This window comes from Camelina sativa, chromosome 19 (genome assembly GCF_000633955.1).
Source record: "Camelina sativa cultivar DH55 chromosome 19, Cs, whole genome shotgun sequence".
NCBI lineage: Eukaryota > Viridiplantae > Streptophyta > Magnoliopsida > Brassicales > Brassicaceae > Camelina > Camelina sativa.
The window spans coordinates 16,608,861-16,635,012 of record NC_025703.1 but is presented as its reverse complement, the minus strand read 5'-3'; the positions used below and the strand labels follow the sequence as shown (position 1 = coordinate 16,635,012).

The following is a 26,152-nucleotide window of genomic DNA, read 5'->3' as shown; positions in this document are numbered from 1 at the left end:
AAAAAAAAAAAAAATGGTCTCTAACCTCATTCGCATTTTCTCGAAAATCATTCTCATCATTCACATCCACCTTCAATCCCAAACACTTATACAAATGACCTCCACTCTGCTATGACACTCAATTGTGCAAGAGACACTACGGTCCGTATACTCCAAACAAAAAAAAAGAAATTGGGATAACTTCATCCTCAAGCTTTTCCTGACATTCATTCTAAAACAATATTAAAAACCAAGAAATTTAAAAGCAAATGAAATCAGATATTACGAAGTATGAAAAAAATGTTACTAACCCCAACATGGAAATCAGCAACATATTGACGCCAATTGTGACCACCTTCAGAATATCCTCCCCACTTGGGTCCACCTCAGCTGTGCAAACATCCTCTACCCCAGCTATGATAACATCCTCTGCCCCAGCTTTTATTGGCGACTTTAAATAAGACACATTAACAACACCAACGTCATCCAGTTGTACCCCCGTCAATGAGATATCCTCGCTAGCATAAACTTTTTTGCTTTGCTTTTGTTTGGAGTCACTAACAGTTTTCCTATTGATCCGGGAAGCTTGTCGAAATTTTCTTATCCACATTCTTCTCTTTCTAAGAGCTTTTAATCTCCCTTCAATTTCCTTGTTCTGCCCCTCTAACTTCTTGAACTTCAATTCATATTCAGACCTAAGAGCAACTAACTGCTCCTCAAACCAACACTTAAGTTCAGAAACCGCATTTCCTTCAACGTCGGCCACCATTGTATGACGTTTTTTTTTTGAATTCCCTCGTTTAACGTCAAGTCTTTGCGACTTAGATCCTCAGCGGCAGATAATGTGCTTACTGGGTACAACCTTCTCTTTATTGTCTTTTATGAAAATTAAAGGCAATGACATATCCCCACCAGGCCACTCATTTTTTGAGAAATCGTGACCTTTCTTGATCTGCGACACCATATACATTATCTTCCTGTCTTTAACTTCATCATCCCACTCTCCCCAGCCCTCTTCGGGTGGATCAACAACACGATACAGATTAACTGCCAACTGTGGACAACAATAGTTAAGTCATTCTTCTATCCACGTGGTCACTGATTAGAAATTAACAAAACAATTTTTATAAAAAAACTTGACAAATCAAGACACTTACATTGCCAGCTTTATTCCGTCACATGAATGTCTCTCAAATTAAGGTTGTTTTTTCCAAACAATAATGAATCCCATCCCAAGATGGTCCTACTATCATTAGCACCTAGTATCTTCTCCACCAGCCCTGATATGTTGCTATACGCAAGTAACTGTAGTGGCAAGGGAAAACCGGACAAACAGATAGTCTTCTGCTGTAATTTCTCGGTGAATGTTGAAACCATGTAGTTTGACTTTCTTGTTAACATGTGTGATTTGCAACCTATTCTCTGGCCTCATCGACTCTATTGTCTTCAAGAAAGATTCTCGTCCCCAAGGGAAAGTGAGGAATGCATCTACGTCTTCAAGCATCTCCACATACTTGAAAGTCGGACGATGTGTCTGGGTTTTGGCTATTAGGACACCATCAACAATTAGAAGTAGTGCAAGCCGAAGTTTCTTCAACCCATCATTGAGTAATGGGTCTTCGAAGATTTTACTAACATCCGCCAATGTCAGTTTCCGATCTTCGCCAATCAACTCATCCCAGAAACATTGCTCCCCAGGTTTAGGAACAGGGTCGTATTCGGGGTCGTATTCTTTAGGGAACTCACGGCAATCAAAAGCAGTCACATCACCAAACTCAACCAATGAAAACCTAAGTGGCTGCCCACCGAACATTGTCCACATCTCATACTTCTGTTTCGATATTACATGTCTGCATAGTAGAGCGTGAAGTAACTTGCAAGATATTGGACACTCGCTAACCCGTAAACTAAACAAGGATTCCAATGGTGAATACAATATCCTATCCATTTCAGAGGTCCCTTTCAGCACATCGCGTATTACATTGAGAGTGTCGGGTTTTGAGTAGATGTTTAGCCTCGCATCTGGGTAGCGGTCGGTGGCAAATAGACGTGGGGGAAGGCGAATGTCCCACTTCGAGTTACTCTTCTCCGCCGTTTCTATAATCGTTTTGGTTGGTGACGAAGGATTTTCAATTGATGGAGGTTTGAAAAAACGAGTGATACGGTGATTACCTGTCATCGATATAGATGCAACAACACTGAAGAAGCACATACAAGGGATCGAACAATAGAGACCGGTCGATATAATTGCAGATTTCATCAGAAGGCGTTCCCAAAAATTCGACGGCAGTGGATCTAGGTTTTCTAAAGTGACTCAAGTGGATAAACCATTATTTACTTCGTGGTCAAAAATATTATCAATCAAAAATCGATGTCGCTTCAAAATCTAGTTAGAATAAGAAGACCTAGTTAAAAGGTATGTGTGTCTTCTTATAGGCTAAAAATGTTCTATAGATCAAAAGTGTGTCAATTAGTTAAGTTTTTTACAAAATATGCCATTGTGCCAATCTCCCATAATTATATCGCAAATAATTTTGCAAATTATTTGAAAAGGCCTGGTCTAAACATTCTCTCATTTATTAACTTGACTCGGTTTAGTTCAATTCAAATGTTCCTCAGCAAACCGAGTGCTAATATAAAACGTCAGAACAAAAATAAAAGATATAAAGAGGATAAGGTTTCACAAATGTCATCTAGTGGTAAGACACATGCCACATGTATCTCTCTCTAGTAACCAAAAAAATCTGTAGAGTGAAATAAAATTAAAAGCCATATAATTAGTCAACCAAAAGAAAAAAAAACGTATTGGTTGGTGTTGGAAATGGCAGCCAAATTCCACATTTCCTCTCAAATCACTTCTTCCTTTAGCCACAAAACTAATGAATCCTCAACTTCATCATCTTCTTCATATTCATCGTTCCTTGTTTTGCCTAAGTTCCTCTGTCCACCATCTCCATTAGGGGTTCAACAATTCAAGCTTCACGCTAAATTAGGTACTCTTTTATCTCTTTAAAATCAGAATTTTCACATTTATTGGTAGATAATAATTTTGTTAATCCTTGGTTCTTGTTTTAAGGTGGAGGAGATGGAGAAGTGAAGCCTAAAGATAAGAAGAAGTTCATAACCAAAGAGGAAGAACCAGAACAGTTAGTTAATCTTTAGCCTTTCAATATCATATCACAGAATTGTAGAAAAAAAATCATTAAATCGAAAGATTAGATGACTAATAGAGAAAATTGTAATTTGCGGAATTACAAAAATTGATGAAAACGTTTGAAAATTAAGAAATTCAAAATTTTAGTGTCTATTGTAATGTAATGTAGTCTAGTTGTTTGTGTAAGTATATGTCACTATTTGAGTCGTCCGCATAATGCATGTTGTTGACTAAAACTCGTGCTTTGTGAGTGGCTTAACGAGTGCTAGTGTAGTGTTAAAAGAACATATTTGGTTTAGTATAAACATGCCATGCGCGCATTGGTGTTCGACGAAATGGATATGGATGAGATTTGCATTGCGATTTGTAGGTATTGGCAAAGCGTTGGTGAAAGAGAAGGAGAGAATCCGATGAAGACGCCTCTTCCTTATATCATCATCTTCGGTATGTCAACTCCATTCGTCATCTTAGCTATCGCTTTCGCTAATGGCTGGATCAAAGTTCCCATTCGTTGAGCATTTTTTCTTTTTTTGCTTCTTCTTCATCACTTGTTTAAGGCTGAATCTTTAACATGTTTCTTATCCTCTTCTTCTTCTTCGGCTGTAAAAAGAAACAAAACTATAGACTGGTATCATTATATTATAAGGTGCTCTGCTACATTTGCTTACCTCTAAGCCATCCACATTATCACTAGGTGAGTACCTCTCCCAAACGTGTTTTCTTGGTCGTGAGTTTATTTATGTTACAGATTTTCAATATAGCTACATGATAGACTCATAGAAGAAGTATGGCCTACGAATAGGCAGAGCAACTTATAAAGGCTGAATATTTAGCCGTGGCTAAATGCCGAATCTGAGGCTGAACTGGTGCAAGGTTTAGCCGTTTCTTGGTGGTCGGTGCGAAATTTTATCGGTGTTCTAACTTCTAAAGGCTATGCGCTTGAGGCCTATGAATCTACTCTAATCGCATCACTATTGTGCTGTTTGGAACACAAAAAAAAATTCACAATCATATTTGCAAACAAGAGTATCATGTTCTTAAAATTATCAACCTTAAAATTATTTTGAGTTACAAAAAGATCATCCTGGTAAAACAAAACAAAAACGGATTCGAGCAACAATCTCTTGCACAACAATGTTTTGGTAACTTTTACTAAATGAACTAATTAATCTCATTCTCATTAAAAGGATAAAATGTACATAGTATACCTTATATCCAAATTCCAACCTGGTTTACACAATACACTTAAACCAGAATAAAAAAAAGATTAGAACCGGTTTATACTATACCAGTGACTAAAACGCAGATACATTACAATAGTCCCCCTCAAGATGGGACAAAGAGATTGATCAGACCCATCTTGCCTATTAAATAGGGGAACAAAGCAGGATGGAGAGCTTTGGGGAATGGATCTACAAGTTGTTCCTCAGAACAAACATGAATTAACTGAAACCAACCTGCAAGTAACCTCTCTCTAACGCTGTGACGGTCTTTTTCTATGTGCTTTGTGCGCTCATGAAAGACTGGGTTGCGAGCAATGTGAATCACAGCTTCATTGTCACAGTAAAAGAAAGTAGGTTTTACAAGACGAACCTGAAATTCTTTGAGGAAAAACGTGAGCCACATAAGCTCATCAGAGGCAAAGGAGAGGCTTCGGTATTCAGCCTCAGCAGAGGATTTTGCAGCAACCTGTTGCTTCTTAGACTTCCAAGAGATAAGTGAACAGCCCAAGAAGAAACAATAGCCATTAGTAGACTTTCTGGAATCCAAACACGAACTGTAGTCAGCATCCGCATAACCAATAAGCTGTAATTCAGACTTGGAGGAGTAGAACAAGCCTTGACCCACTGTTCCCTTGATATACGCCAGAATAGTGTGCAAAGCTTGCCAATGATCTTTCCGAGGAGCCTTTGAATATTGACTCAGTTTATTTACTGCAAAGGTTAAGTCAGGTCTCGTGATCTGTAGATACATCAGAAGACCAATGAGACGCCGATAGGACTTAACATCAACAAAATCACCTCTTATATATTTCGAAAGCTTGATGTTAGGATCAAGAGGAACAAGAGATGGTTTGCACCCAACATACCAATATCATCCAACAGATCCAGAGCATATTTACGTTGACAATACGTGATTCCAGAAGCTGATCTTGTTATCTCCAAACCTAAGAAATATTTCAAAGGCACCAAATACGAAGCTTGAAATGAGATTGAAACTGTTGTTTCAAAACATCCACCTCTGCATCAATGTTACTCGCGATGAGTATGTCATCCACATACACCAATACACACATGAACACGGTCCCTGTGATCTTAAAAAGCAAGTATGGTCGCAATAAGAAGTAGTAAACCCCAAAGCGAGAAGAGTAGTGGAAAACTTAAGGAACCATTGCCTAGAGGCCTGCTTAAGACCATACAGAGACTTCTTTAGCTTGCAAACTGCATTAGGAGGGAAGGAATCCCCCTTACTAGATGCATAGCCACGTGGTAGCTTCATGTATATCTCTTCATCAAGATCACCATTCAAAAAAGCATTAGATATGTCAAGTTGAGTTAGACAAAAACCATGAATGGCTGAGATAGCAAGAAGCAACTTAACAGATGTGAGCTTAGCAACAGGAGAGAAAGTTTCATGAAAATCAACACCTTCCTCTTGGGTATAACCCTTAGCAATCAATCTTGCTTTATACCGCTCAACACTTCCATCAGCATGAAACTTGGTTTTGAAAATCCACTTATAGCCAATAGGAATCTTATTCGGAGGTAATGAGCAGATCTCCCAATCACTTCCAAAGCATCAATTTCAGTCCCCATGGCACCACACCAAACCTTATGTTTCTTTGCCTCAGTATAGGTTTTGGGTTCAAGTTCTTTATCAATGGAGACTAAAAAAGAATAATGAGATTTCATGTATGGTTGATGACCCTACTGAATGACAGTAGTAATCCTGAAGATAAGCAGTTGTGTTTTTGTTCTCCTGTGAGATGTTTGAGTAGAAGACTCAGTAACATCAGTTATAGGGTTAGCAGAAGGCTGAACCTCACCAGAAGGAGAAGATAGAGAAGTATCTTCACTAGATAAGTCAGATGACACAGGAGATTTTTTAATCAGATCAGGAAAAAAGTCTATATTAGCTGGAGACAAATGTGATTTGATAAAAGGAAAGAGCTCTTCGTGGAACGCCACATGTCTTGAGATAAAGATAGTGTTACTCTCAAGATCAAGAAGCTTGTATCCTTTGTATCCAGAAGGATAACCAAGGAAGACACAAGCCTTATCTCTAGGATCAAATTTATGTCTGTTCTTGGGAGAGGTAGAAGCATAACAAAGGCAACCAAAGATTTTAAGTTGACTATAATCTGGTTGTTTTCTTTGTAAGAACCTCAAAAGGACTTTTATCATCAAGAATGGGAGCAGGTAAACGATTGATAAGGTGAACTGCGGTGAGAATACAATCACCCAAGTAAGAAATGGGAATGTGAGATTGAAACAATAAAGCTCTAGCAACCTTGAGGATACGTTGGTGTTTTCTTTCCACAACAGAGTTTTGTTGTGGAGTTTCAGGACAAGAATAGAAAGATTGGATACCTTTAGATTGGAAAAAATCTTTTAAAAGAAGTTCTGGAGCATTGTCGGATCTAACCCCCTTAAGCTTAGTTTCATATTGAGTTTCTATCATCTTAACAAAGTTTGGGAAAATTTGTAAAACATCAGATTTTTGTTTAAGAAGATAAATCCAAGTTGCTCTAGAACAATCATCAACAATAGTTAGAAAGTATTTGAAACCATCATGAGTAGGAACTGAGAAAGGACCCCATGTGTCTATATGAACTATATCAATAGGTTTATCACTGATGTTATTATGAGAAATAAAAGGAATATGTTTTTGTTTTGAAAGATGACAGATTTTACAATGAGAATCTGAATTATTCTTTTGTTTAAGAATATCTAATATGTTTTGCATAGGTAACAACTTAGACATAGAGGGATGTCCTAGCCTTTTACGCCACAATTCAGGACTAGAAACAACATTTGCAAAAACAGGAACATTATTTAGAGGGATACCTGACAAAGAAAGAGAATCTATATCCAGAAAATAGAGATTTTCCACTTCTCTACCCTTCCCAATCATTAGGCTTCGAGTACGATCCTGAATTTCACAAGAATAATCATCAAACCAAACCCCATATCCTAATTGCTTAGCAAGAGAGCTGACACTGAGAAGATTAAACTTGAATTCAGGAATGAAAAGGTCTTGATCTAATGTTAGGTTACTACCCAATGTAACTGATCCTAAACCGACAATGCTCACAAGGCCGCCATTAGGTAAGGAAACAATAGTGTTTGTGAGGATAGTAAGATTAGAAAAAGAAGTTTTATCATGACAAATATGATGCGAAGCTCTGGAGTCCACAACCCAAGCGTTAATAGCAATGGCATTGCTATTAACGGAATAGACATAAGGCCTAACATTTCCGGGAAAAGAATATAGGATAGGGGGATAAAACTTACCGAAAATGGGGCAAACTGTTGAAGAAGAAGGTTTGGAAACTGAGACAGAGTGAACTTCAGGTTTGGTGATGGTGCTTGAAGATTGAAGCTTGGTGCTGAGGTATGACATGAGCTGTTGAATCTGTGTTGGAGTAAGATCATCAGACCCAATATTGAGAGTTTCTGAACTTTCACCAATAGCTACATTAGCCAAAGCAGGAGTAGAGGATCCAATATTAAGATCATCAGACCCAATATTAAGATCCTCTATGTTTTGACTTGAAATGAGCTGGATAACCAACCCTTTTGTAGCATCGCTCAGCAATGTGTCCAATTCTTCCACATAATGTGCAAATTGGCTTGTCTTTCCTATGATAAGCTGTATCACCACCATATTGTTGTCCTTGTCCTGAAGTAACTGCATTAGTTTGAACTTGAGTGTTGGATACTTGAAAAGCAGTGGGATCAACACTAGAGTGAGAAGGAAGACGAGCTGATTTCTGACTATCCTCCTGATCAAGTAAGTTGTAAACCTTAGACATAGTAGGCAGAGTTTTCTTCATCAGAATCTGACTCCTAACGGTATCGTAGTTATCATTGAGTCCCATAAGGAAATCTATGACACGATTGGTTTCTCTTTCTGCGATCAAAGCTTCAACATAGTGAGTTGTAGCTTGTAGACTGCTTAATTCTGCCCATAAAGACTGAGTGTGTGTGTGATAAGAGGAGAGAGTCATACTGCCCTGACATAAAGAGTGAATCAGCTGGCGAATTTTGTAAAGCCGTGGAAAATTTGACTTGTGAAATCGTGTGTGTAGATCCTTCCAAATATCTGATGCCTTCTTGATGTAGAGGATACTTTTATAGATCTCTGGAGTTACACTATTCATTAACCAGGATTTGACCATACTGTTACATCTAGACCAGATCTTGCAGTACGGATCATCTTCATCAGGTTTAACAATAGAGCCGTCTAAAAAATCGAGTTTGTTCTTAGCCTCTAAACTTGTAGTCATAGCCACAATCCAGATTCCATAATTAGTTCCGTCTAATAGAATAACAGTCAAAACTAATCCTGGATGATCTGGGTTATGGAGATGATAAGGAATATGAATGTTATCAGGTGAATCTGATACCTTGAAGTGATGTGGAGAACCTTTGGGGAACATCGCTCGAGTTTGATTGGTTTCCTGAACATCGGAGTTGTGACGAGCTTGAATCGAACCATATGGTAGCTCGCGAGATCTCGGCTATGTGATTTGTGGTGAATCTGGTGAAACAGATCTGTACTTCGATTTGCAATTTCGCTTCCCCATCGTCGATTGTGAGAAATCGAATCAAAAGAAGAGGAAATTGACGATCGAAGCTTGAAGAACAAATTCTGAGTTGAATTTGCGGAAGAGATGAATGAGAATTTTCTGAAAAACCAAGATTTTTCTAGGAATCGATATGAGAAAGTTAGTTACGATCGTGATTTTGCTCTGATACCATTTTACTAGATGGACTAATTAATTTCATTCTCATTAAAAGGATAAAATGTTCATAGTATGCCTTATATATAAATTCCAACCTTGTTTATACAATACATTAAACCAGAATAAAAGAGATTAGAACGGGTTTATAATATACCAGTGACTAAAAGGCAAATACATTACAATAGTAACCAAAAGAAGAGAGCTATTTGTATTTGTACTAGTAAATGTTGGTGCGATTTGCATTTAGCTTTGTGGATTGGATCTGGTTAACCGGCTTTTCTACAAAAATTTCAGGAACCCATTTGATAAGTCTGACAACAGATTCGGTTAAGAGACTAGTCCCACCTTCATTTTAACTACATATTAAAGAGGCTGTGAAACAAGATTCAAATACTATAACCACAAGACTTTACTAGTCGATTTCGACCAGAATCAATATATTTTGAGGATAGAGTGGTAGCAAGAGACGAGAGTCCTTATGGTCCTTGAGACAAATGTTTGGACCCATCGTCACAAAAGTAACCTAGTGGAAATTTGCAAGTACAACTGTTTCAAAGTCAATCATAACACAAAACAAAACTATTACATAGATAAAAGAATAGTTTTTATACTTTGTCTTCATTACAAACAAATGTACGAACAAACCAAATCTTAGTAATGAGAAAAAGAAAAGAATGAGAGCTATTTGTACATGTAAATGTGGGAACTCAAATCTTGGTCTTCCCTCCACCATTGGTGTATCCCATGTGCTTCCTTGTAATCTTCAGAATTGGTCTTGTTTACTATTAGATTTGCAGATGGTATGACATGAACGGGCTCTTCTACTTCAACTGCGTTGCTCACTCCCATGGCATCCATCAGCAAACCTCCCAAAGAATGCTGCATCGCCATCCGCTCCACAATCCCAGCTCCATACCCAATCTGTTCCATTGTTCCTCGGTGCTCAAAAAACCCAATGTACTCTGAACATAGATGGTCCCCTGGATTTACATGTATGTTAGGGAGCCAAGAAGATAATGCCTCTAGTGGATCTTCAGACAAGTTTTGTAGTTGCAGTTGCTGTTGCTGCGGCTGCTGTGCTTGTTTGATGGTTCTGGACAGAGCAAGCCCTGCTGTAATGAGACTCCCCGCGAATCTAATCCCATGCCTAACCTTTTCATTTGCTATCCTCTCAATTGGGGGAGACACAAATGGAGGATTGAACAACAAGGAATTAATGTAAACACCAGTCTTTGCCATTGTTTTACCAGCGAGGAGCGCCATCGCTGCACCAAGAGAATGTCCTGTTAGCCAGAAGCTTGAAGCGCCGACAGAATCAGCCATGCTTTTCACAGCCTGCATGGCGATCTCAAAACGTGATGTTCGGTGTAGCCCGTTGCGGATGATGTGGATGTCCAACTCAATATCACGAGTTATCGAGTCCGCTTTAGTTAATGTCCCTCTAAAGGCTATGACATACCGCGGAGCTCCAGAGTCAACGGACTCTTGTTGCGGCGATTTGTATTCGTAAATGCCGCCAAAGATGGAGAAATCAGCATCGTCTTTAAGGTGACGGATCAACTTGAAGTTGAAGGACTCCCACCATGGAAGTGCAAGTGCTTCAGAGCCTTCACGTTTAAGCTGACGGTCACGCTCTACTATATATATTCCTTGAACCAAACAAGCTGCTACACAACGCTGGTGATCTTCATTTCCCCTGACCCAAAAAAAAAAGAAGACAAATTTCAAGAAACCCATTTGATAAGTCTAACCACATCTTCTGTTTAAAACTAGTAACACCTTCATTACAATTCTACATATTAACCATGCTGTGGCACAAGAACTTCAAATGCTATAAGCCTATAACCACAAAGCTTTATTTGTTGATTTTTCAACATGACTAATGGACATATGAATCAAATCCATTAACATACAAGCGAAGGATCCACAAGCTATTTATTATCACCGGTCATACACGAAAACGAATGTTACATAATAAGATCAAATCAAGAACCAAATGGTTTCAAACATACCAATCAACAGTTGTAAGATGTGAAGGGCCACACAAGTTAAACGCTTCTCTATCAGAAGCCATTGAATCTTCAATTAAGCTCCTTGCTCCAACTGCAATCCCACAAGTTTAATAACCCAACACTGAATTTGAAAGTTTCAATTTTTCTATCTGAATTTGAATTCTGGATATATATTTTTCTCTAGGCAAATCAGTGATGATCGTTCCCAAATCCAAATTCCTCATAAAAAAATGAAATCATGCAAATAATTTGGCAAAAAAAAGAAGAAGTCAAAGTATTGGATCATCTGAACAAACTCATAAAGAGATCTTCTTTATTTTTCCCCAAATCGAATGAAGATAGAACCGATTCAGCAAAAGAAAAAATGAATTGGGAAATTGAGATTTAGAGATTGATGATACCTAAAGTGGAGTTGAAGCAACAAAAATGTTATTTCGGCTACAATGTCTCTGCAAAAAATTTCTTCGTGATCGTTTTCTTTTTCTCCTTGAGAAGAAGAAGCAACCGAGACAATGATAAAGAATGATAATGATTATAAGAACTTAAGAAACGGCGCCGTCTTGTGTTTAATCGAACTTATGACAAGCGCTTTTTGTTTGTGTTTTGTCGGTAAACGCTTAGCTGTTTTATACAAAACCAAAGCACAACTTTATGTAGGAAAAAGAACATAACTCGAACTGTTTTTGTAGATTAATAAATTCTCATATTTAATAAGTTAAACCATTCATTTTAAGTTCGTTATTAGTTCAGTAGTTTTCTCTTGTTAGCAATTAGCTAAAGACATGACTAAAATTGTCTTTTTTTTTTATTAAAAAAATACAGAGCTTTATCCAAATAAAAATTGGATATATTTAGGCCAACACCGAGAAATTAAATAAAATTATGACAGTGATGTCAAAAATACGATATGACATTTATATAGCCTGCTGTTGGTCTTGACGGATGATAATAATGGTATGATACAAATGTTTTTGAAAATCATTGAAAAAATTATTGTTCTGAATGTGTTGTACTATATATTTGTTGAAATGAGGTTCACATATAGATTATGTATGTTATAATGTTAGTGTATACGTTATACGTATAAGGTTCTAGACTTCTAGCTGCAATGTTGCAACAAAATGTTTCTCTTCACAATGTTGTCCAACATTGTGAATCTCTTTTACATACATTTGTAACTGACTAACTGCTAACTAGAACATGTGAATTGGCAAATAAAAAAATTAATCATAAATTTAATTATATCAATGATCATAAAAGAGCTACTGTTGTAGTTAGCTTATGCATACTTAAAAGAACTAGATATTGAAAAACTCTTCACAATTACAGTGAACTATAGTGGTACTAGTAAAATATAGTATACTAGTGATCTAATCACAAATTCACAATGATGGCTTTAGGCAGATATGTAATGTTATGCTCATATTTCATATATTATTGTTATGAAGCATAATGTTGTTGTTATGCGGAATGTTAGATCAATTTATGCAAGATTTACTCATTTGAGTTGCGTGTAAAGATTAAAAAGGTTAGTCGAGGCAGTTTGGCATTAGATTGTATTATTAGCTCGGATTTTAAATGCTAATAATATCCAAAATTAATCAAAATTGCTGAACTAATCATTTACAAAAAAAAAAATGGAATTGAAGTTGACTATAAATAAACTGTTATAAGATGCAATTAGTATACTAAACACAATGTTGTTATGTATAAGCTGAGAAAACATAAAATATAAAAAGGTTAAAAAAGAGAATATTCTATTTAAAATTCTACAATGAATCTTCATGAATTTGTAATAGCTGGATGGTTGAACATTAATTTTATACTATATTACTGTATTGTTTTAAATTGACTCTTTCTCTGCCTTAATAGAACTATTACTTGATAACCCATAATTATATTATTCATAAAAAGTTTAATCATTAAAATGAATATTAGACTAAAAAACTAGATCCATGTAAATAACTGGCTGTGGTTGTTTTAAAAAAGTTTCAAATTTTTAAGGATAACAAAAGGGATAAATGCAACTTGCATCATACATTTAAAAATCTTAAATTATCACATTAAAACATTTTTAATAATTATTTATTTTATTAAAGAGAAAAAAAATTAAATATGCGCACTTCTCATTACAGTGCACGATAGCATAGATCAGAGCCTCGAGAGAGAGTACTATTAACAAATTAGCACCGTTTACTTTCACTGAAAAATATATTTTACTTAATACAAAAAAAAAAAAACCCCAATTTTTATTTTATCTTTCATTTTTCTCGAAAAAAAAATTCTCGATCGCCGATCGACGGCGAAATCTCGAGCTGTTTTCCGGCGATGCTTGAATCGCCCGATTACCCTGAAAATATCTTTCGCTGAAACCCATAAACCCTAAGTTACTGTAGTCATTTAAAGCTCTTCTTGATTCCAAATCTTGCTTTTTTTTTTTCTTTCTTTCTTGATTTGAGCTGTTCAAGGTAGTTGGAAGAAGAACTTGAAGAGATCTATTTTGAAGGCTTTGATTTTTGTAAACTTCTCCAATTTGTCAGTAAGATCGCTAGCTTTATTCTCTGTTTTTGTTTATTTTTTTTTCATTTCTTGAAATTTTAGGTTTTGTGTTATTGATGAAAATTTAGCAAATCTTGAGTTGGGGATTTAAAGATGAATCCTTTTTGAGTAGGGTTTATAGTGATTTGTTGAAGAAGTTTGTAGCTTGAATCTGACGCTTGTGCTTGTTTTGGTTTCTGGGAGATTTGGTCCGAAATGGAGATTAAATTTAGCTACTTTATGACTTCTATGTGCTTAATTATTCAAATCTAGTTGAGTAATTGTATAATTCTCTATGTTTTGGTGATATAAAGTTAGCATTTTTGTCAATAAAAAACGGAACTTGGAGATTCTGGATCCCGAATCTGAAGATGGTTGGAGTAAGTTAGTAAGTGTGGTTTTGTTTACTTTTTGGTTTGAGTTAAAAAGCTAGTTTGAGAATGTTGTATGTGTGGTTGGTCAGGTATTGGTTTAAATTGCAGTTACTCATGAGAATTAATGTTATTCTTTGTGAATGTTTGCAGATAATGGTGATGATGATCTTTTGGTGGTTGAATATGGAATGTGTTTCGGCTTCTAGCTTGCGAGAACGGTGTTAGTTTCCTTTTGCAGAGCTGCTGGTTTCTTTTATATATATTGGCCTGGTTTTTTCTACATGGAAGCTTACAGAGAGGAAGCCCTCAGAGTGAAACAGATCGCTGAGAGAAGATTTGTGGAAAAAGATTTCACAGGGGCTAGGAGTTATGCGTTGAAAGCTAGGTCGTTGTTTCCTGATTTGGAAGGTTTATCTCAGATGATTGCTACGTTTGAAGTTTATTTAGCTTCTCAGTGTAGGAGTGGTGGTCAAATTGATTATTATGCGGTACTTGGACTGAAACCGTCGGCTGGGAAAAGGGAAGTGAAGAAACAGTACAAGAAGATGGTTGTATTGCTTCATCCCGACAAGAACAAATGCATTGGGGCTGATGGTGCATTCCATCTCATTTCTGAAGCCTGGGGTTTCTTGTCCAATGAGTTTAATAAAAGCACGTTTTACTACAAAAGAAAGAAGCATATCGACTCCACAGTGGTTCAGAAGCACAGCACAGAGTACATGCCTGGGACTGGGACGGCAGTATTTGATCGGTTTCCACCATCTTCAGAAAGGCTTGATACTTTCTNGGATCCCGAATCTGAAGATGGTTGGAGTAAGTTAGTAAGTGTGGTTTTGTTTACTTTTTGGTTTGAGTTAAAAAGCTAGTTTGAGAATGTTGTATGTGTGGTTGGTCAGGTATTGGTTTAAATTGCAGTTACTCATGAGAATTAATGTTATTCTTTGTGAATGTTTGCAGATAATGGTGATGATGATCTTTTGGTGGTTGAATATGGAATGTGTTTCGGCTTCTAGCTTGCGAGAACGGTGTTAGTTTCCTTTTGCAGAGCTGCTGGTTTCTTTTATATATATTGGCCTGGTTTTTTCTACATGGAAGCTTACAGAGAGGAAGCCCTCAGAGTGAAACAGATCGCTGAGAGAAGATTTGTGGAAAAAGATTTCACAGGGGCTAGGAGTTATGCGTTGAAAGCTAGGTCGTTGTTTCCTGATTTGGAAGGTTTATCTCAGATGATTGCTACGTTTGAAGTTTATTTAGCTTCTCAGTGTAGGAGTGGTGGTCAAATTGATTATTATGCGGTACTTGGACTGAAACCGTCGGCTGGGAAAAGAGAAGTGAAGAAACAGTACAAGAAGATGGCTGTATTGCTTCATCCCGACAAGAACAAATGCATTGGGGCTGATGGTGCATTCCATCTCATTTCTGAAGCCTGGGGTTTCTTGTCCAATGAGTTTAATAAAAGCACGTTTTACTACAAAAGAAAGAAGCATGTCGACTCCACAGTGGTTCAGAAGCACAGCACAGAGTACATGCCTGGGACTGGGACTACAGTATTTGATCGGTTTCCACCGTCTTCAGAAAGGCTTGATACTTTCTGGACTGTATGCACCTCTTGCAAAGTTCAGTATGAGTACTTGAGGAAGTATGTGAATAAGAGGCTTTCATGTAAGAACTGTCGTGGAGCATTTATTGCTGTAGAAACTGGTCCAGCTCCTGTTAGTGCGTCATTTCATTACACGCCTCCACCTCATGCGCCTCCATCTCATGTGCCTCCATCTCATGCGCCATCATCTCATGCACCTCCAAGTAATGGCTATGGCACACATGGTTATGATGCTATTTCACGCATGCCCACCAATTCAACGTATTTCCTAGGCCACTATCCTGGGCAAGGACATGGATATGATTATGGTACCAATGGTTCATATGAATGGAGCTCATACTCTGGAACAACCTCCCCAGGGAATCTGGATTTGAAGCGTGTGTCCTCAGTGTCCAATGGGTATCCTTATAAGCACAGCACCTCAGTAGTCAGTGCGGGGATCAAGAAAGCCAAAGACGGTTCTAATGGGACATGTTCGATGAAAAGCTCATCTGGAGGTCTGATATATCCTAATCCGCCCCCGCCCAGTGTGTCTGCTCACGGGTCTGCAATTAAGGTCGGCAGACCTGGGAAGAAGAGCAAAGTTTTTCTGGAAGCTGCTGCTAATGGATTTGTTGAGAACCCTCTGAAACCTGTTTCAGTATCAAAGACAATGAATACGGATGGCAAAATAGATCAGGATTACAAACTTCATCTCCAAAGTTATGGCTCATCCAGACGGTGTTCTGCTGCATCAGTATTGGATACACGGAAGCCCTTACTTCAAAAGGCCAAAACAGACATTAAGAAAAGATTGGAGATCATGAGATTAGCTTCAGAAGCAGCAGCGGCTGCAGAGGATGCGACACCCCTTGATGAAAAAGCTGTTGTCTCCTGTAAGTTGGGAGATGTTACAGGACGCAAAAATAACGGACCAATAACAGTACCAGACTCTGATTTCCATGATTTTGATAAAAACAGATCGGAGGAATCCTTTGAGCCAAGGCAAATTTGGGCAATTTATGATGAAGATGATGGTATGCCACGCCTATATTGTGTGGTTAAGGAAGTACTCTCGGTTCAACCCTTTAAGATTGACATTGCTTACTTGAGCTCCAAAACGGACATTGAGTTTGGGTCAATGAAATGGGTACAATACGGGTTTACAAAGTCGTGTGGGCATTTCAGGATACGAAACTCTGACATAGTTGACCAAGTTAACATCTTTTCGCATCTTTTGAAAGGCAAGAAGACAGGGAGAGGTGGTTGTGTTCGGATCTTCCCCACAAGTGGGGAGATTTGGGCTGTCTACAAGAACTGGTCACTAAACTGGGACGGATCAACCCCGGATGAAGTGAGGCACCAATATGAAATGGTCGAGATCCTTGATGAGTATACTGAACAGTATGGTGTGTGCATTGCCCCTCTTGTTAAACTAGAGGGCTACAAAACCGTATATCACAGGAGCACGAAGGAAGACAGTAAGAAGTGGATACCAAGGTGCGAGATGTTGCGGTTCTCGCACCAAGTGCCGTCCTGGTTTCTCAAAGATGCAACCAGCGGCTTTCCCGGAAACTGTTGGGACTTAGATCCAGCTGCAATCCCCGAGGAGCTGCTTCACATCTGAGCAGGAACCAACTGATGTCAGTGACCCTGTAAGGGAAAGAGGGTTTCAGATTGAGACCAAGTGTAGTGTAAGAGTTGTTGTTGTTGTATCAGCGAAGAATGGACAAGATTGTGGAGTTTTATGAAAGACTGTTAACACGCAAAACCATTCTGTTTGGTCACTGAAGCTGTTGTATTAGGCAATGTTCAACGAGTAAGCAAAGCATAGTTGACTTTTGTTTGCTCCGTCTCTCTTTTCTTTTTTTCCGATTCTGTATTCGTTTCTTTGTTGACCTTAGTGATGACAGAATTTTTACAAGTAGAGTTATAAATGTAGCAATTATCTTTCCATTTCTTACCGCTTTTTTTAGTTATAGAATTTAGTGAATCCATTTAAAAACTTCCAGCTCCAAAATTATACCCGAGACTGTTACCCTCTGGACCCTATAGTTATAGATGTGAACCGAAGGCACTCTCATGGGTTCTAAAACCTTCAGAGTTTTAAGACTGAGAAGATGATATGAGAAACCGCAAAGAAAGCTTGGGGTCAACCAACAGAGGGGAAGGATAACATGTTCTTCGTCCATAGTGTTTGCAGCCATTTTCTCTGTCACTGGTCGATTGCACATTGTAAGGACATGATTTGCTTATTTAGCTCTCTTTATTTTTCTGAAAATTCATCTTATGATTCTTGATACATTATACCATGAAGAGGTTCTTTTGGTTAGCTACATCCAACATTCTTGACATCGATCTATGTATTAAACTCCTAATACTAAACTATTTAGTCTTAACAAAGCTTAATCAAGAAGGCGAGTACCAAAGATTCTGTATTTTCTGGTCGTCCATGGGTCAGCTTTATGAGTATAGTAGGAGAAGATACAACACTCAATCCATGGTGGATTTCTTGGAGCACCCAAGTTGGAGAATCCCCTTATTCCAAGCAACCGATTCCGTTTATTCCTCAATATCTGTGTGTCCTGAAATCCTAAACCCCAAAAGTACTCCTGCCAATAGATTAACACTAGATTAGGGTATCAGAGACAATCTCTCTTTACAGTTTAGATGCATAGACCAAAGGTGTTTTTTTACTGCTTCTTTATCGCATAAGAAAGCACCTAAAGTCGCTATTGGATCCTCCAATGTCAACAAAACTCGGTGCCGGCGATTCTCATCTGAACAGAAATCTTCTACTTGCCAAGGGTATGCAGCTACAACCCGAACAATGCATTTGTACTTGCATGTAACCTGTAATAACAGCGTAGTTGAGCACATAAAAGTATTCTTAATCTTTTCAGGTAATACAGATAAAAAGATGAGAGATTCTCAAAAATAGCACCAAAATAAGTTTTTTTTTCCAAACTTAGCACAACATCTCTAAAATTCCAAAAATAGCACCAATTAATCTTTCAAAATTAAACCATAAATTCAAAATACTAAACCCTACCCCTCAAAACTATATCCTAAATGTGAAATTGAGAACACAAATCTAAAAAAAAAAATTATAAAAATGAATTTTAAATATTTTAATGTGTTAAATAGTGCTATTTTTGGAAATTTATGGAATATGTGCTATAGTTGTCCATAAAACTTGTTTTAGTGCTATTTTAGGGTATTTCTCTAAAAAGATTCATGAATGGTGGTACTTTGGGGAATGTTATGATGTCCATCAGTGAAACAAATGGAGCACAATTGTCATCTGTCTCTGCAAGACACCGAGAATGTTAAAGAATTCAGTCTAAATGTTAACTCGAGATAGCAAAAAAGAATGTTCGTCAAGGATGATGGAGTATTGCAACCTGTTAATCCAGGAGGCGACGGAAAACTCCAATATGGAATGTGTCCCAACTTTGACGCTATTCTCTTATCATATATCCTAGTTTTGGGAACATACATAAAAATCCAAAAGTGGTAAGCGGAAAGGTCAGAAGTATATACCAAAAGAAACCTCAAAAAGTACTAACCTCATTATCTTTTCAACTAAACAATCATCTTGAGCGCGACGAACCTTTGTAGAGTTGGTAACTTTACCTACCCAAGATCCCCTATCAACTTCACAGTGTAAATGGTAAAGTTTCACCCAGTCACCAGGTTTAACCTGATGAAATAGATGACTGCTTAGAGAAACTCTCAAGATCGTTCCAAGTGTTGGAAAGCTGAGCAATGTATCTCTGGACAGAAAAGTGTTAACTGAGAGACTGCTAAATGCCTCGTCTTCTTCGACTCCCCTATCAATAGCCAACATTGTACACCAAATATAAAAATAGTAAGCGTAGAGTATGGAAAGCGGAAAGTCAATTAATCAAAAGCTCGAAAAGTTTAGATCAAAATTTTCAAGAGGTGTGATACTTGATAACAGAACAACACCAAAACCAGATTTTGGTGTTGTTCTGTTATCAATACTAACATCTAATCTCAAATGATATATTGGAAACTAATGCCACACATGACTGATAATGCCTAATACTCACGTTGCCAGAATAAATGCTGGGGGAGCATCAGTTCCATCCCATACAAAAACGGTGCTCATTTGTTCATCGGCATGGAGGATCTCCATTACAGTAAACAGCAGAATACAGGAGGGTAAGATCAGTTATCAAAAGATAAATTTTCTATAATTTATGCCAAAAGGATTTTAAGTAACCAACTACACACACGCTTCTGATATTATTTAAGAGTATAGAGCAACAAAGGTAAGAGTTAAGTCATCTTAATACCTTGCACACCAAATCAAAGCATTTTCCATTCTTGATCTCTCTCAAGAATGAAATTTTTTCTTGGGAGCAAGGTGTTACTCTGTAAATCGAACTCTGAGCTATGAACCAAAAGAGGAAATGAAAGCTTATCCAAGTTATTAATCCAGAATCCACATAACCTATCTAATGCCACTGAAAAGTTCTTGCACATCTTTACACTGCTGCAGACTCTATGACTTTAGACAGTATATATCTTGAAACAATACGAAAACTTGAGAAGACAAAACAAGCTAACATTGTTACCTTTAAGAAATCCGCTAGAACCGGCAAACACTTTGCGTAGATCATCCATGGAACTCTTGTATAGTGCTTCTTCTTCATGAAAATTCGAAGAGCATTGGTAACAAACAAAATCCTTGCCAGTACCTCCTCCTTCGAACAGCGCAAACGAAGCAACCCATCTATCACAAGCAGCATTTACTCTTTTACCACTATCAAAAGTTTGCATCTACACAAAAACAAAAATCCAAACTTTAATTCCACAAAATCAAAACACAACAAAGGAAATTGAAGAGACAAGAGTCATGTACCTTGATGCGTGTAAAGAGAATCATATCGTCGTAGTTCTTGATTTGAGGAAGTTGTTCAAGAGTGTTACTAAATACATTTACTGTAAATCCAGGACTTGGGTATGTATCATCAATTACACGAAGCGTACAAATCCAATCTAAAAATGTCAAAAAGATTCAATCTTTCAGCAGAAAGTATTCGCATTTCGATTCAAGAATCGATAAAAGTAAAGACCTTTTTTGGGGTAAAATGTTAGGGTTAGAGAGAAAAAATTGGGTTTAGAGTGAGATACCATTGTTGCGACATTGTTTAGGTTCTCTTTGTTCAATAACGATACCGATTAGACTAACGCGTTGGTTGATGAGATTAATGGCGTCTTTGATTTTGACAAGCTTGGGACTTTCTCTCTTCCTCGCCATCTCCTCTCCTTCCCCCAAAAGTACATCTCCCGCTGTACTTTTAACAAACAAATCAAAGTAGCCTTGGGCGTTTGGTTCAAACCGAACGGAGACTCCCGGTTTTGTCGGTTTACGCGGTTATGTTTTTCGGATATTCCAGTTATTCGGAATTGTTAAAAAATACTTGCTGTTCTGATATTTCAATAGTTTCACACATATTAAGAAAAAGTTAAGTTTTTTATTTTTAAACTAATTTATAATTATTTTATAGTAGATAGAGATAATATAACCCAATAAATATTATGTCACTTGGAATAAAATATAAAGTAAAAAAAATCATTTTGATTTTTTAATATAGAAAATCAATCTTTTAGAGACAAAAATTTTTTCTCTAAAACATCAATCTATGTGAGATAGAAAGAGTACAAAACAAGGCACATTGATAAGACATAACAGTAACCGCATGTCAAACTAAAGTTCAAGTATGGTAAGATGGCTAATCTTTAGTGGAGAACGGGTAAATGTTGCTCATAAAACTAAAAAAAAAAATATTATACATATTCCTTTTTTATTTATTTATTAATATATCTACCACTCAGTAAATGACACATGTCATTTTACTCTGAAAAATGTTTCTTCCGGTTCTCCACCAAGCAACGTTCCTCCGTGTTTTCTCTTCTCTCTTTCTTTTGTTATTTTTTTAATAAAAGCAATTACATAAACAACCCCACTAATGATGCCCTAAGGACTATATCCACGATTTTAAGTAATGAATTATTGATATAAAAAAGACAGATTTAGCTATTGAGATAAAAATGTCTTGGAAGTAAAAGTTTACATTTCAATCTTAAAAACAAACGATTTTGGTGTAACTTTTTATATTTTAAGAATGAAATAGTAAATACTTGCTACCACAACAAGATGATGAAATAGGTTGCTCAAACAAATCAAAAGCCAAAAGTTTTGAGGAGAGGAGTTTAAACACCAAAGTGATAAGCAGAAAAATAGTTTACCAAAGGAAATAACAGAAAGGGGAAGAGATCCAGAAGAATAAGAGATTGAGATGAAGAATCATAGAGAAGAAGAAGAAAATAACATTGTTTCAGTTGTAAAATCGATACCTTCTACAGAGAACAATGTTGGTATTTAAACAAACAAACTAGGATAAAAAGCTTAATTAGCTAGAGCCCAATAAGAGCCTAAAGGCTTCTTAACAATATCGCCCCGATGAGATCCACCATGTTCTCATGGTGGAAGGAATTGAAACTCTCCAAATGTAGTTGTCTTTCTCCCTCCAAAATTAATATGCAAGGTTCTTGTTGAAATTTGAAAAATGGAATTACTCTTGTTTGTACCATAATTGATTTCGAAGAAGCAAACTGATGATTCATTTTTATTTGAAAATGTAAAGTGGACCAAAAAATCATGGAAAGAAGAATAGTATATATATCTAACATGATGAAACGCTTGCAGAAAAGATAGAAATCGAGCTGAAGATAAGATTTTTTTGAAAATGTAATTAAAAAATTACAAAGGAGATGAAAACGTATAAATACTTAAATAGACGCTGAAATTTTTTTAAAATTGTGTTTCTGTCACAATTATTTTACAGTTCTTTGTCTATATATTTTTGAGTTATTTGTATTTTTAGTATGTTTTGGAAACTAAATTAGAGAAGTAATACGTTTACTATTTGAAATTATAGAAATAGGTGTAGGACCCTATTTGTGAGATAGAGTTTGTGAAAGTGTGAGAGAGGGAGAAAACGTGAGTGTGTGAGAAACAAAAACTTTTTTTTAATGTGAGCCTGTAGTTTTTTTTTTTTAATAATAATCATACCCCTCATATTTAGTAACTCAAATATTTGATAATATATTTTTTTTTTAATTTTTTTTCAAATACAAAAAATCTATGTTTTTTTCTTTATAATTTGATATGCATTTTGTTTGATGATTTTATTTGATAATATTAAATATTTTTCACAAATTTTATATCTGTACAGTTTATTAATTGTACAGACATTTGAAAGCCTAAAAATTAAACAAATTACATATGTACACTTATTAATGTGTACAAATAATAATGTGTGTAAATATCTATACAGAACTATTACATATATCACTTTTGATATGAAAATATTTTTGATAATGTTAAATATTTTTTACAAATTTTGTATCCGTACAGCTTATTAACTGTACAGACATCTGAAAACTTAAGAATAAACAAATTACATCTGTATACTTAATAATGTGTACAGATGCATGTACATAACCTTTATATATATCACTTTTGATATGAAAATATATTTGAATTTACTAAAACAAAATGTGTATAAACATTTGTACATACATCTCTATCGTAATAATGTGTAAATACATCTGTACAGAACCATTGCATATATCATTTTTTATATCAAAATTTAAAATTTAATTGAAATTATTAGAACAAATGCATGTCAAATTATAAAAAATATATATTATTAATTAACAAATATTTAAGTGATTAGAGAGAAGGAAATGTGTAAAATATATATATATATATATATATTATGTTTATTCCCAATGTCCCACTATTTTCTCTCACACACTCACACATCCATACCCCACTTCGCCACTCTTCTCTCTCACACACACCCACACATCCATATCCCACCTTCTCCCTCTCTATTACACTATAGCTATTAGACAAAAAGTATATGTAATCTTTCTCTAATTACAAATAGTAAATATACTAAAAATCTTATTATTTTCTCAAAATGTACTAAAACTACAACATACCCTATATTTTTTACCACGATCTCACTTTTGTTAAACAATTTTTTTTTAAAAAAAGTCTTGTTAACTGGATTGACTGTTTGTAATATCACTTTTTGTTTTATTTTCACTCCAAGATCACTTTGAAATTTGTTTTATTTATTAACATTAAACTCATGTGTAATTTTGGAGCGAATCTTAAAATGAATGCATTCAAGTGGGTTTTAATGAGTCCAACGGTTACAATATAAATTCTTAGTCTTTTTTTTGTCAACTGGAGTTTATTATTTAACATCAAAAAGTCAGAGTACAGACTAAATTAGAGACTAAACCAAGCCGAATAAAAGTTACAACAGCTTTACCAAACAACAAGTCAAAAGTTACAACAACATAGACAAACAACCTGACAATAAAATAAACTTTTAACGAAAGATCTAAGGTAGCAAACTGAATTCAAAACAGGTCACCAAAAAGAAACCCCATGATCTGTTTCAAATTGCAGGCTCCAAAAAGTCTTGACAGAAGTTGATAAGAGTGAACTAACACTTTTTAGGAGGCTTATGAAACACTCCTACTGTGCCATCTTGAAAATTTTGTTTCTGTTTCCTATCTGATTCCTTCATGATAGGTTTCAAACTTTTGCGCTTTAAGGATTTACCAATCTCAAAGCATCTTGGTAGTACTGAATGGAAATCATCTTCAGAGCTTGGAGTGATATTATAACCAACCGAAGTATGTCTCCTCCAAATAGTAGTTTGAGGAATTGGAACTTTTAAATTTAGAGCTTCTGCAACTCTTGAGCAAGAAAAGTAAGGAGAAAGCTCCGTAATTTCTTCTAAATTAAGGTAAACTTTTCTCAGGGTCAAAGAGTTCTTTAAGCTAGTAAGGAAACCCTTGATCAACATAAAATTGGAAACGGTTTCCTTGGATAACACTTTGGGCTATAAGAAAAGCTCCTTTATTTGAAACTCTGTTTTCACTCTGAATTTGCCAGTCTTGAATACCATCCAAACCATTTTTAATTTCTGCAACAACAAACTAAAAGGAAGGCCATGCTTGAGGTCTTTTGAAAGCCCTTACCATTTGCAAAGCTTCTGAAGCAAATAACACCTTATTAATTTTGTGACTCTTCATGCTTTCTATAGCCCACAAAATGCTCCTTAGGTTAGCTTCCTCTAAAGTTGCAATGCTTGAAAATGATCTTCTGCTATGCATCAATACCATTCCATTCTCATCTCTCAAAACCCAAAAAAACCCACCAACCTTGTTCTTCTTTGCAACACATACCAATATTGCATTTAAGCCATGATAAAGGAGGACTAATCCATTCCTTTACTTGTTTTCCTCTGTCAAAGATTTTTGAACTGTCTATCCTTTTGCCTATAGTTTGAGTTTTAAACCTGAAACAACCCGACCCGTTTTTTTTGTTTTTTAGTAAATACAATATATAATTAAGCATCCCATACTACTTAATTAAACTAACTCAAACCACGACTCATCATTAAACCAGCAATAACCATTATACACAGCGGAAACATACCAACAATACAAAACCAATACATCATCAATACAAATATGTTCCTTACCATTCTATCCATCAACCTAGCATAACTCTATCCAAGGTTCCAATAACATAACCATACATCACACAAACAAGACCCTATATCATCCTCCTTCTCATCGCCATGATTCCACGTCACATACCTACACACCACAAACAACAATTGAGATGCGTAAGTATTATCAAAAATACTTATTGAGGCAATCCTCCCATCTACTAGGCTATACACACAAGCAACTGAGATTCCAATGTTTAACAAACAACACAACAAACTAGGAAAAACCGCAACGCACAAGTTGGTGTCGGTCGACACCAGAGAGGTGTCGATCGACACTGGCTACCACATGGTGTCACCGACACCCACTTGAAGTCGATCGACACCGATCCCGCAGACACGTTCTGCTCGAAGCCGATCATCAAATCTCTGTTCCCAATCATCTCCAATCCGCCCCAAACTCACCCAAAAGCTTTAGGAACCTATAAGAACCATAACACAACCACCACAAACAAGAACAACACCACAAAACACAACAAATCAAGCAAAAAAAGGATTATCAGACTTAGATAAGCCATGGTCATGCACTCACCTCTTCTGCAAGAAGATTTGATAGAGAAACCGTGGAACAACACCACAAGAAGCTTCTCCTTCGTTCCCAGCAAACACACTCCCTTCCACAGCAACAGATCTCACCCAAAACCACCAAGAACAAGCCAAAATCTCTCAAGAACACAAACTCTCACTTTTCTCTCTTTTCTCTTGCAAATGGCGACAAAACATCTAAAACCCTCGACATGGGTCGTTTCTCCCCTTATATACTCGGTTTAGACAAACCAATTAACCCAAACAACCCCAAAACCGCGAATTAAAACAATCTGGTCGAAATAAAAAAGCTGGTGGCGATCGACACCCAACCCCAAATTCCACTTTTTGGTTTGCGGATGTTACAATTCTCCCCCACCAACAA

The 26,152-nt window shown here is 36.4% G+C and overlaps 4 protein-coding genes across 9 annotated transcripts; 2 read left to right on the top strand and 2 right to left on the bottom strand.

Annotated features, from left to right (window-relative positions):
• On the top strand, positions 2,752 to 3,802 carry LOC104766540. The gene is made up of 3 exons (XM_010490454.2): positions 2,752 to 2,972; positions 3,056 to 3,125; positions 3,504 to 3,802. Exons 1-3 carry the CDS (start codon positions 2,801 to 2,803, stop codon positions 3,646 to 3,648), a joined length of 387 nt encoding a protein of 128 aa, XP_010488756.1. The 5' UTR covers positions 2,752 to 2,800; the 3' UTR covers positions 3,649 to 3,802.
• On the bottom strand, positions 9,643 to 11,704 carry LOC104766539 (GDSL esterase/lipase At4g10955-like). Its single transcript, XM_010490452.2, has 3 exons — positions 11,515 to 11,704; positions 11,114 to 11,204; positions 9,643 to 10,797 (listed from the first exon to the last, which is right to left on the bottom strand). Exons 2-3 carry the CDS (start codon positions 11,173 to 11,175, stop codon positions 9,783 to 9,785), a joined length of 1,077 nt encoding a protein of 358 aa, XP_010488754.1. The 5' UTR covers positions 11,176 to 11,204; positions 11,515 to 11,704; the 3' UTR covers positions 9,643 to 9,782.
• Positions 13,305 to 17,564, top strand: LOC104766538. Of its 5 annotated transcripts, none has more exons than XM_010490449.2 (4): positions 13,316 to 13,652; positions 13,966 to 14,031; positions 14,176 to 14,797; positions 15,605 to 17,564. In XM_010490449.2, exons 3-4 carry the CDS (start codon positions 14,307 to 14,309, stop codon positions 17,229 to 17,231), a joined length of 2,118 nt encoding a protein of 705 aa, XP_010488751.1. In that variant the 5' UTR covers positions 13,316 to 13,652; positions 13,966 to 14,031; positions 14,176 to 14,306; the 3' UTR covers positions 17,232 to 17,564. The 5 variants fall into 5 exon arrangements, with proteins under 5 accessions (XP_010488748.1, XP_010488751.1, XP_010488750.1 ...); XM_010490448.2 differs by having other exon boundaries at positions 13,966 to 14,039; XM_010490446.1 differs by lacking the exon at positions 13,966 to 14,031 and having other exon boundaries at positions 13,305 to 13,652.
• Positions 17,838 to 20,946, bottom strand: LOC104766537 (protection of telomeres protein 1a). 2 transcript variants are annotated; one of them, XM_010490443.2, is made up of 10 exons: positions 20,768 to 20,946; positions 20,496 to 20,632; positions 20,209 to 20,413; positions 19,927 to 20,024; positions 19,681 to 19,760; positions 19,174 to 19,437; positions 19,009 to 19,085; positions 18,856 to 18,914; positions 18,302 to 18,457; positions 17,838 to 18,216 (listed from the first exon to the last, which is right to left on the bottom strand). In XM_010490443.2, the coding sequence occupies exons 1-10, from the start codon at positions 20,892 to 20,894 to the stop codon at positions 18,010 to 18,012; spliced, it is 1,410 nt and encodes a 469-aa protein (XP_010488745.1). In that variant the 5' UTR covers positions 20,895 to 20,946; the 3' UTR covers positions 17,838 to 18,009. The 2 variants fall into 2 exon arrangements, with proteins under 2 accessions (XP_010488745.1, XP_010488747.1); XM_010490445.2 differs by having other exon boundaries at positions 18,069 to 18,216; positions 18,328 to 18,457.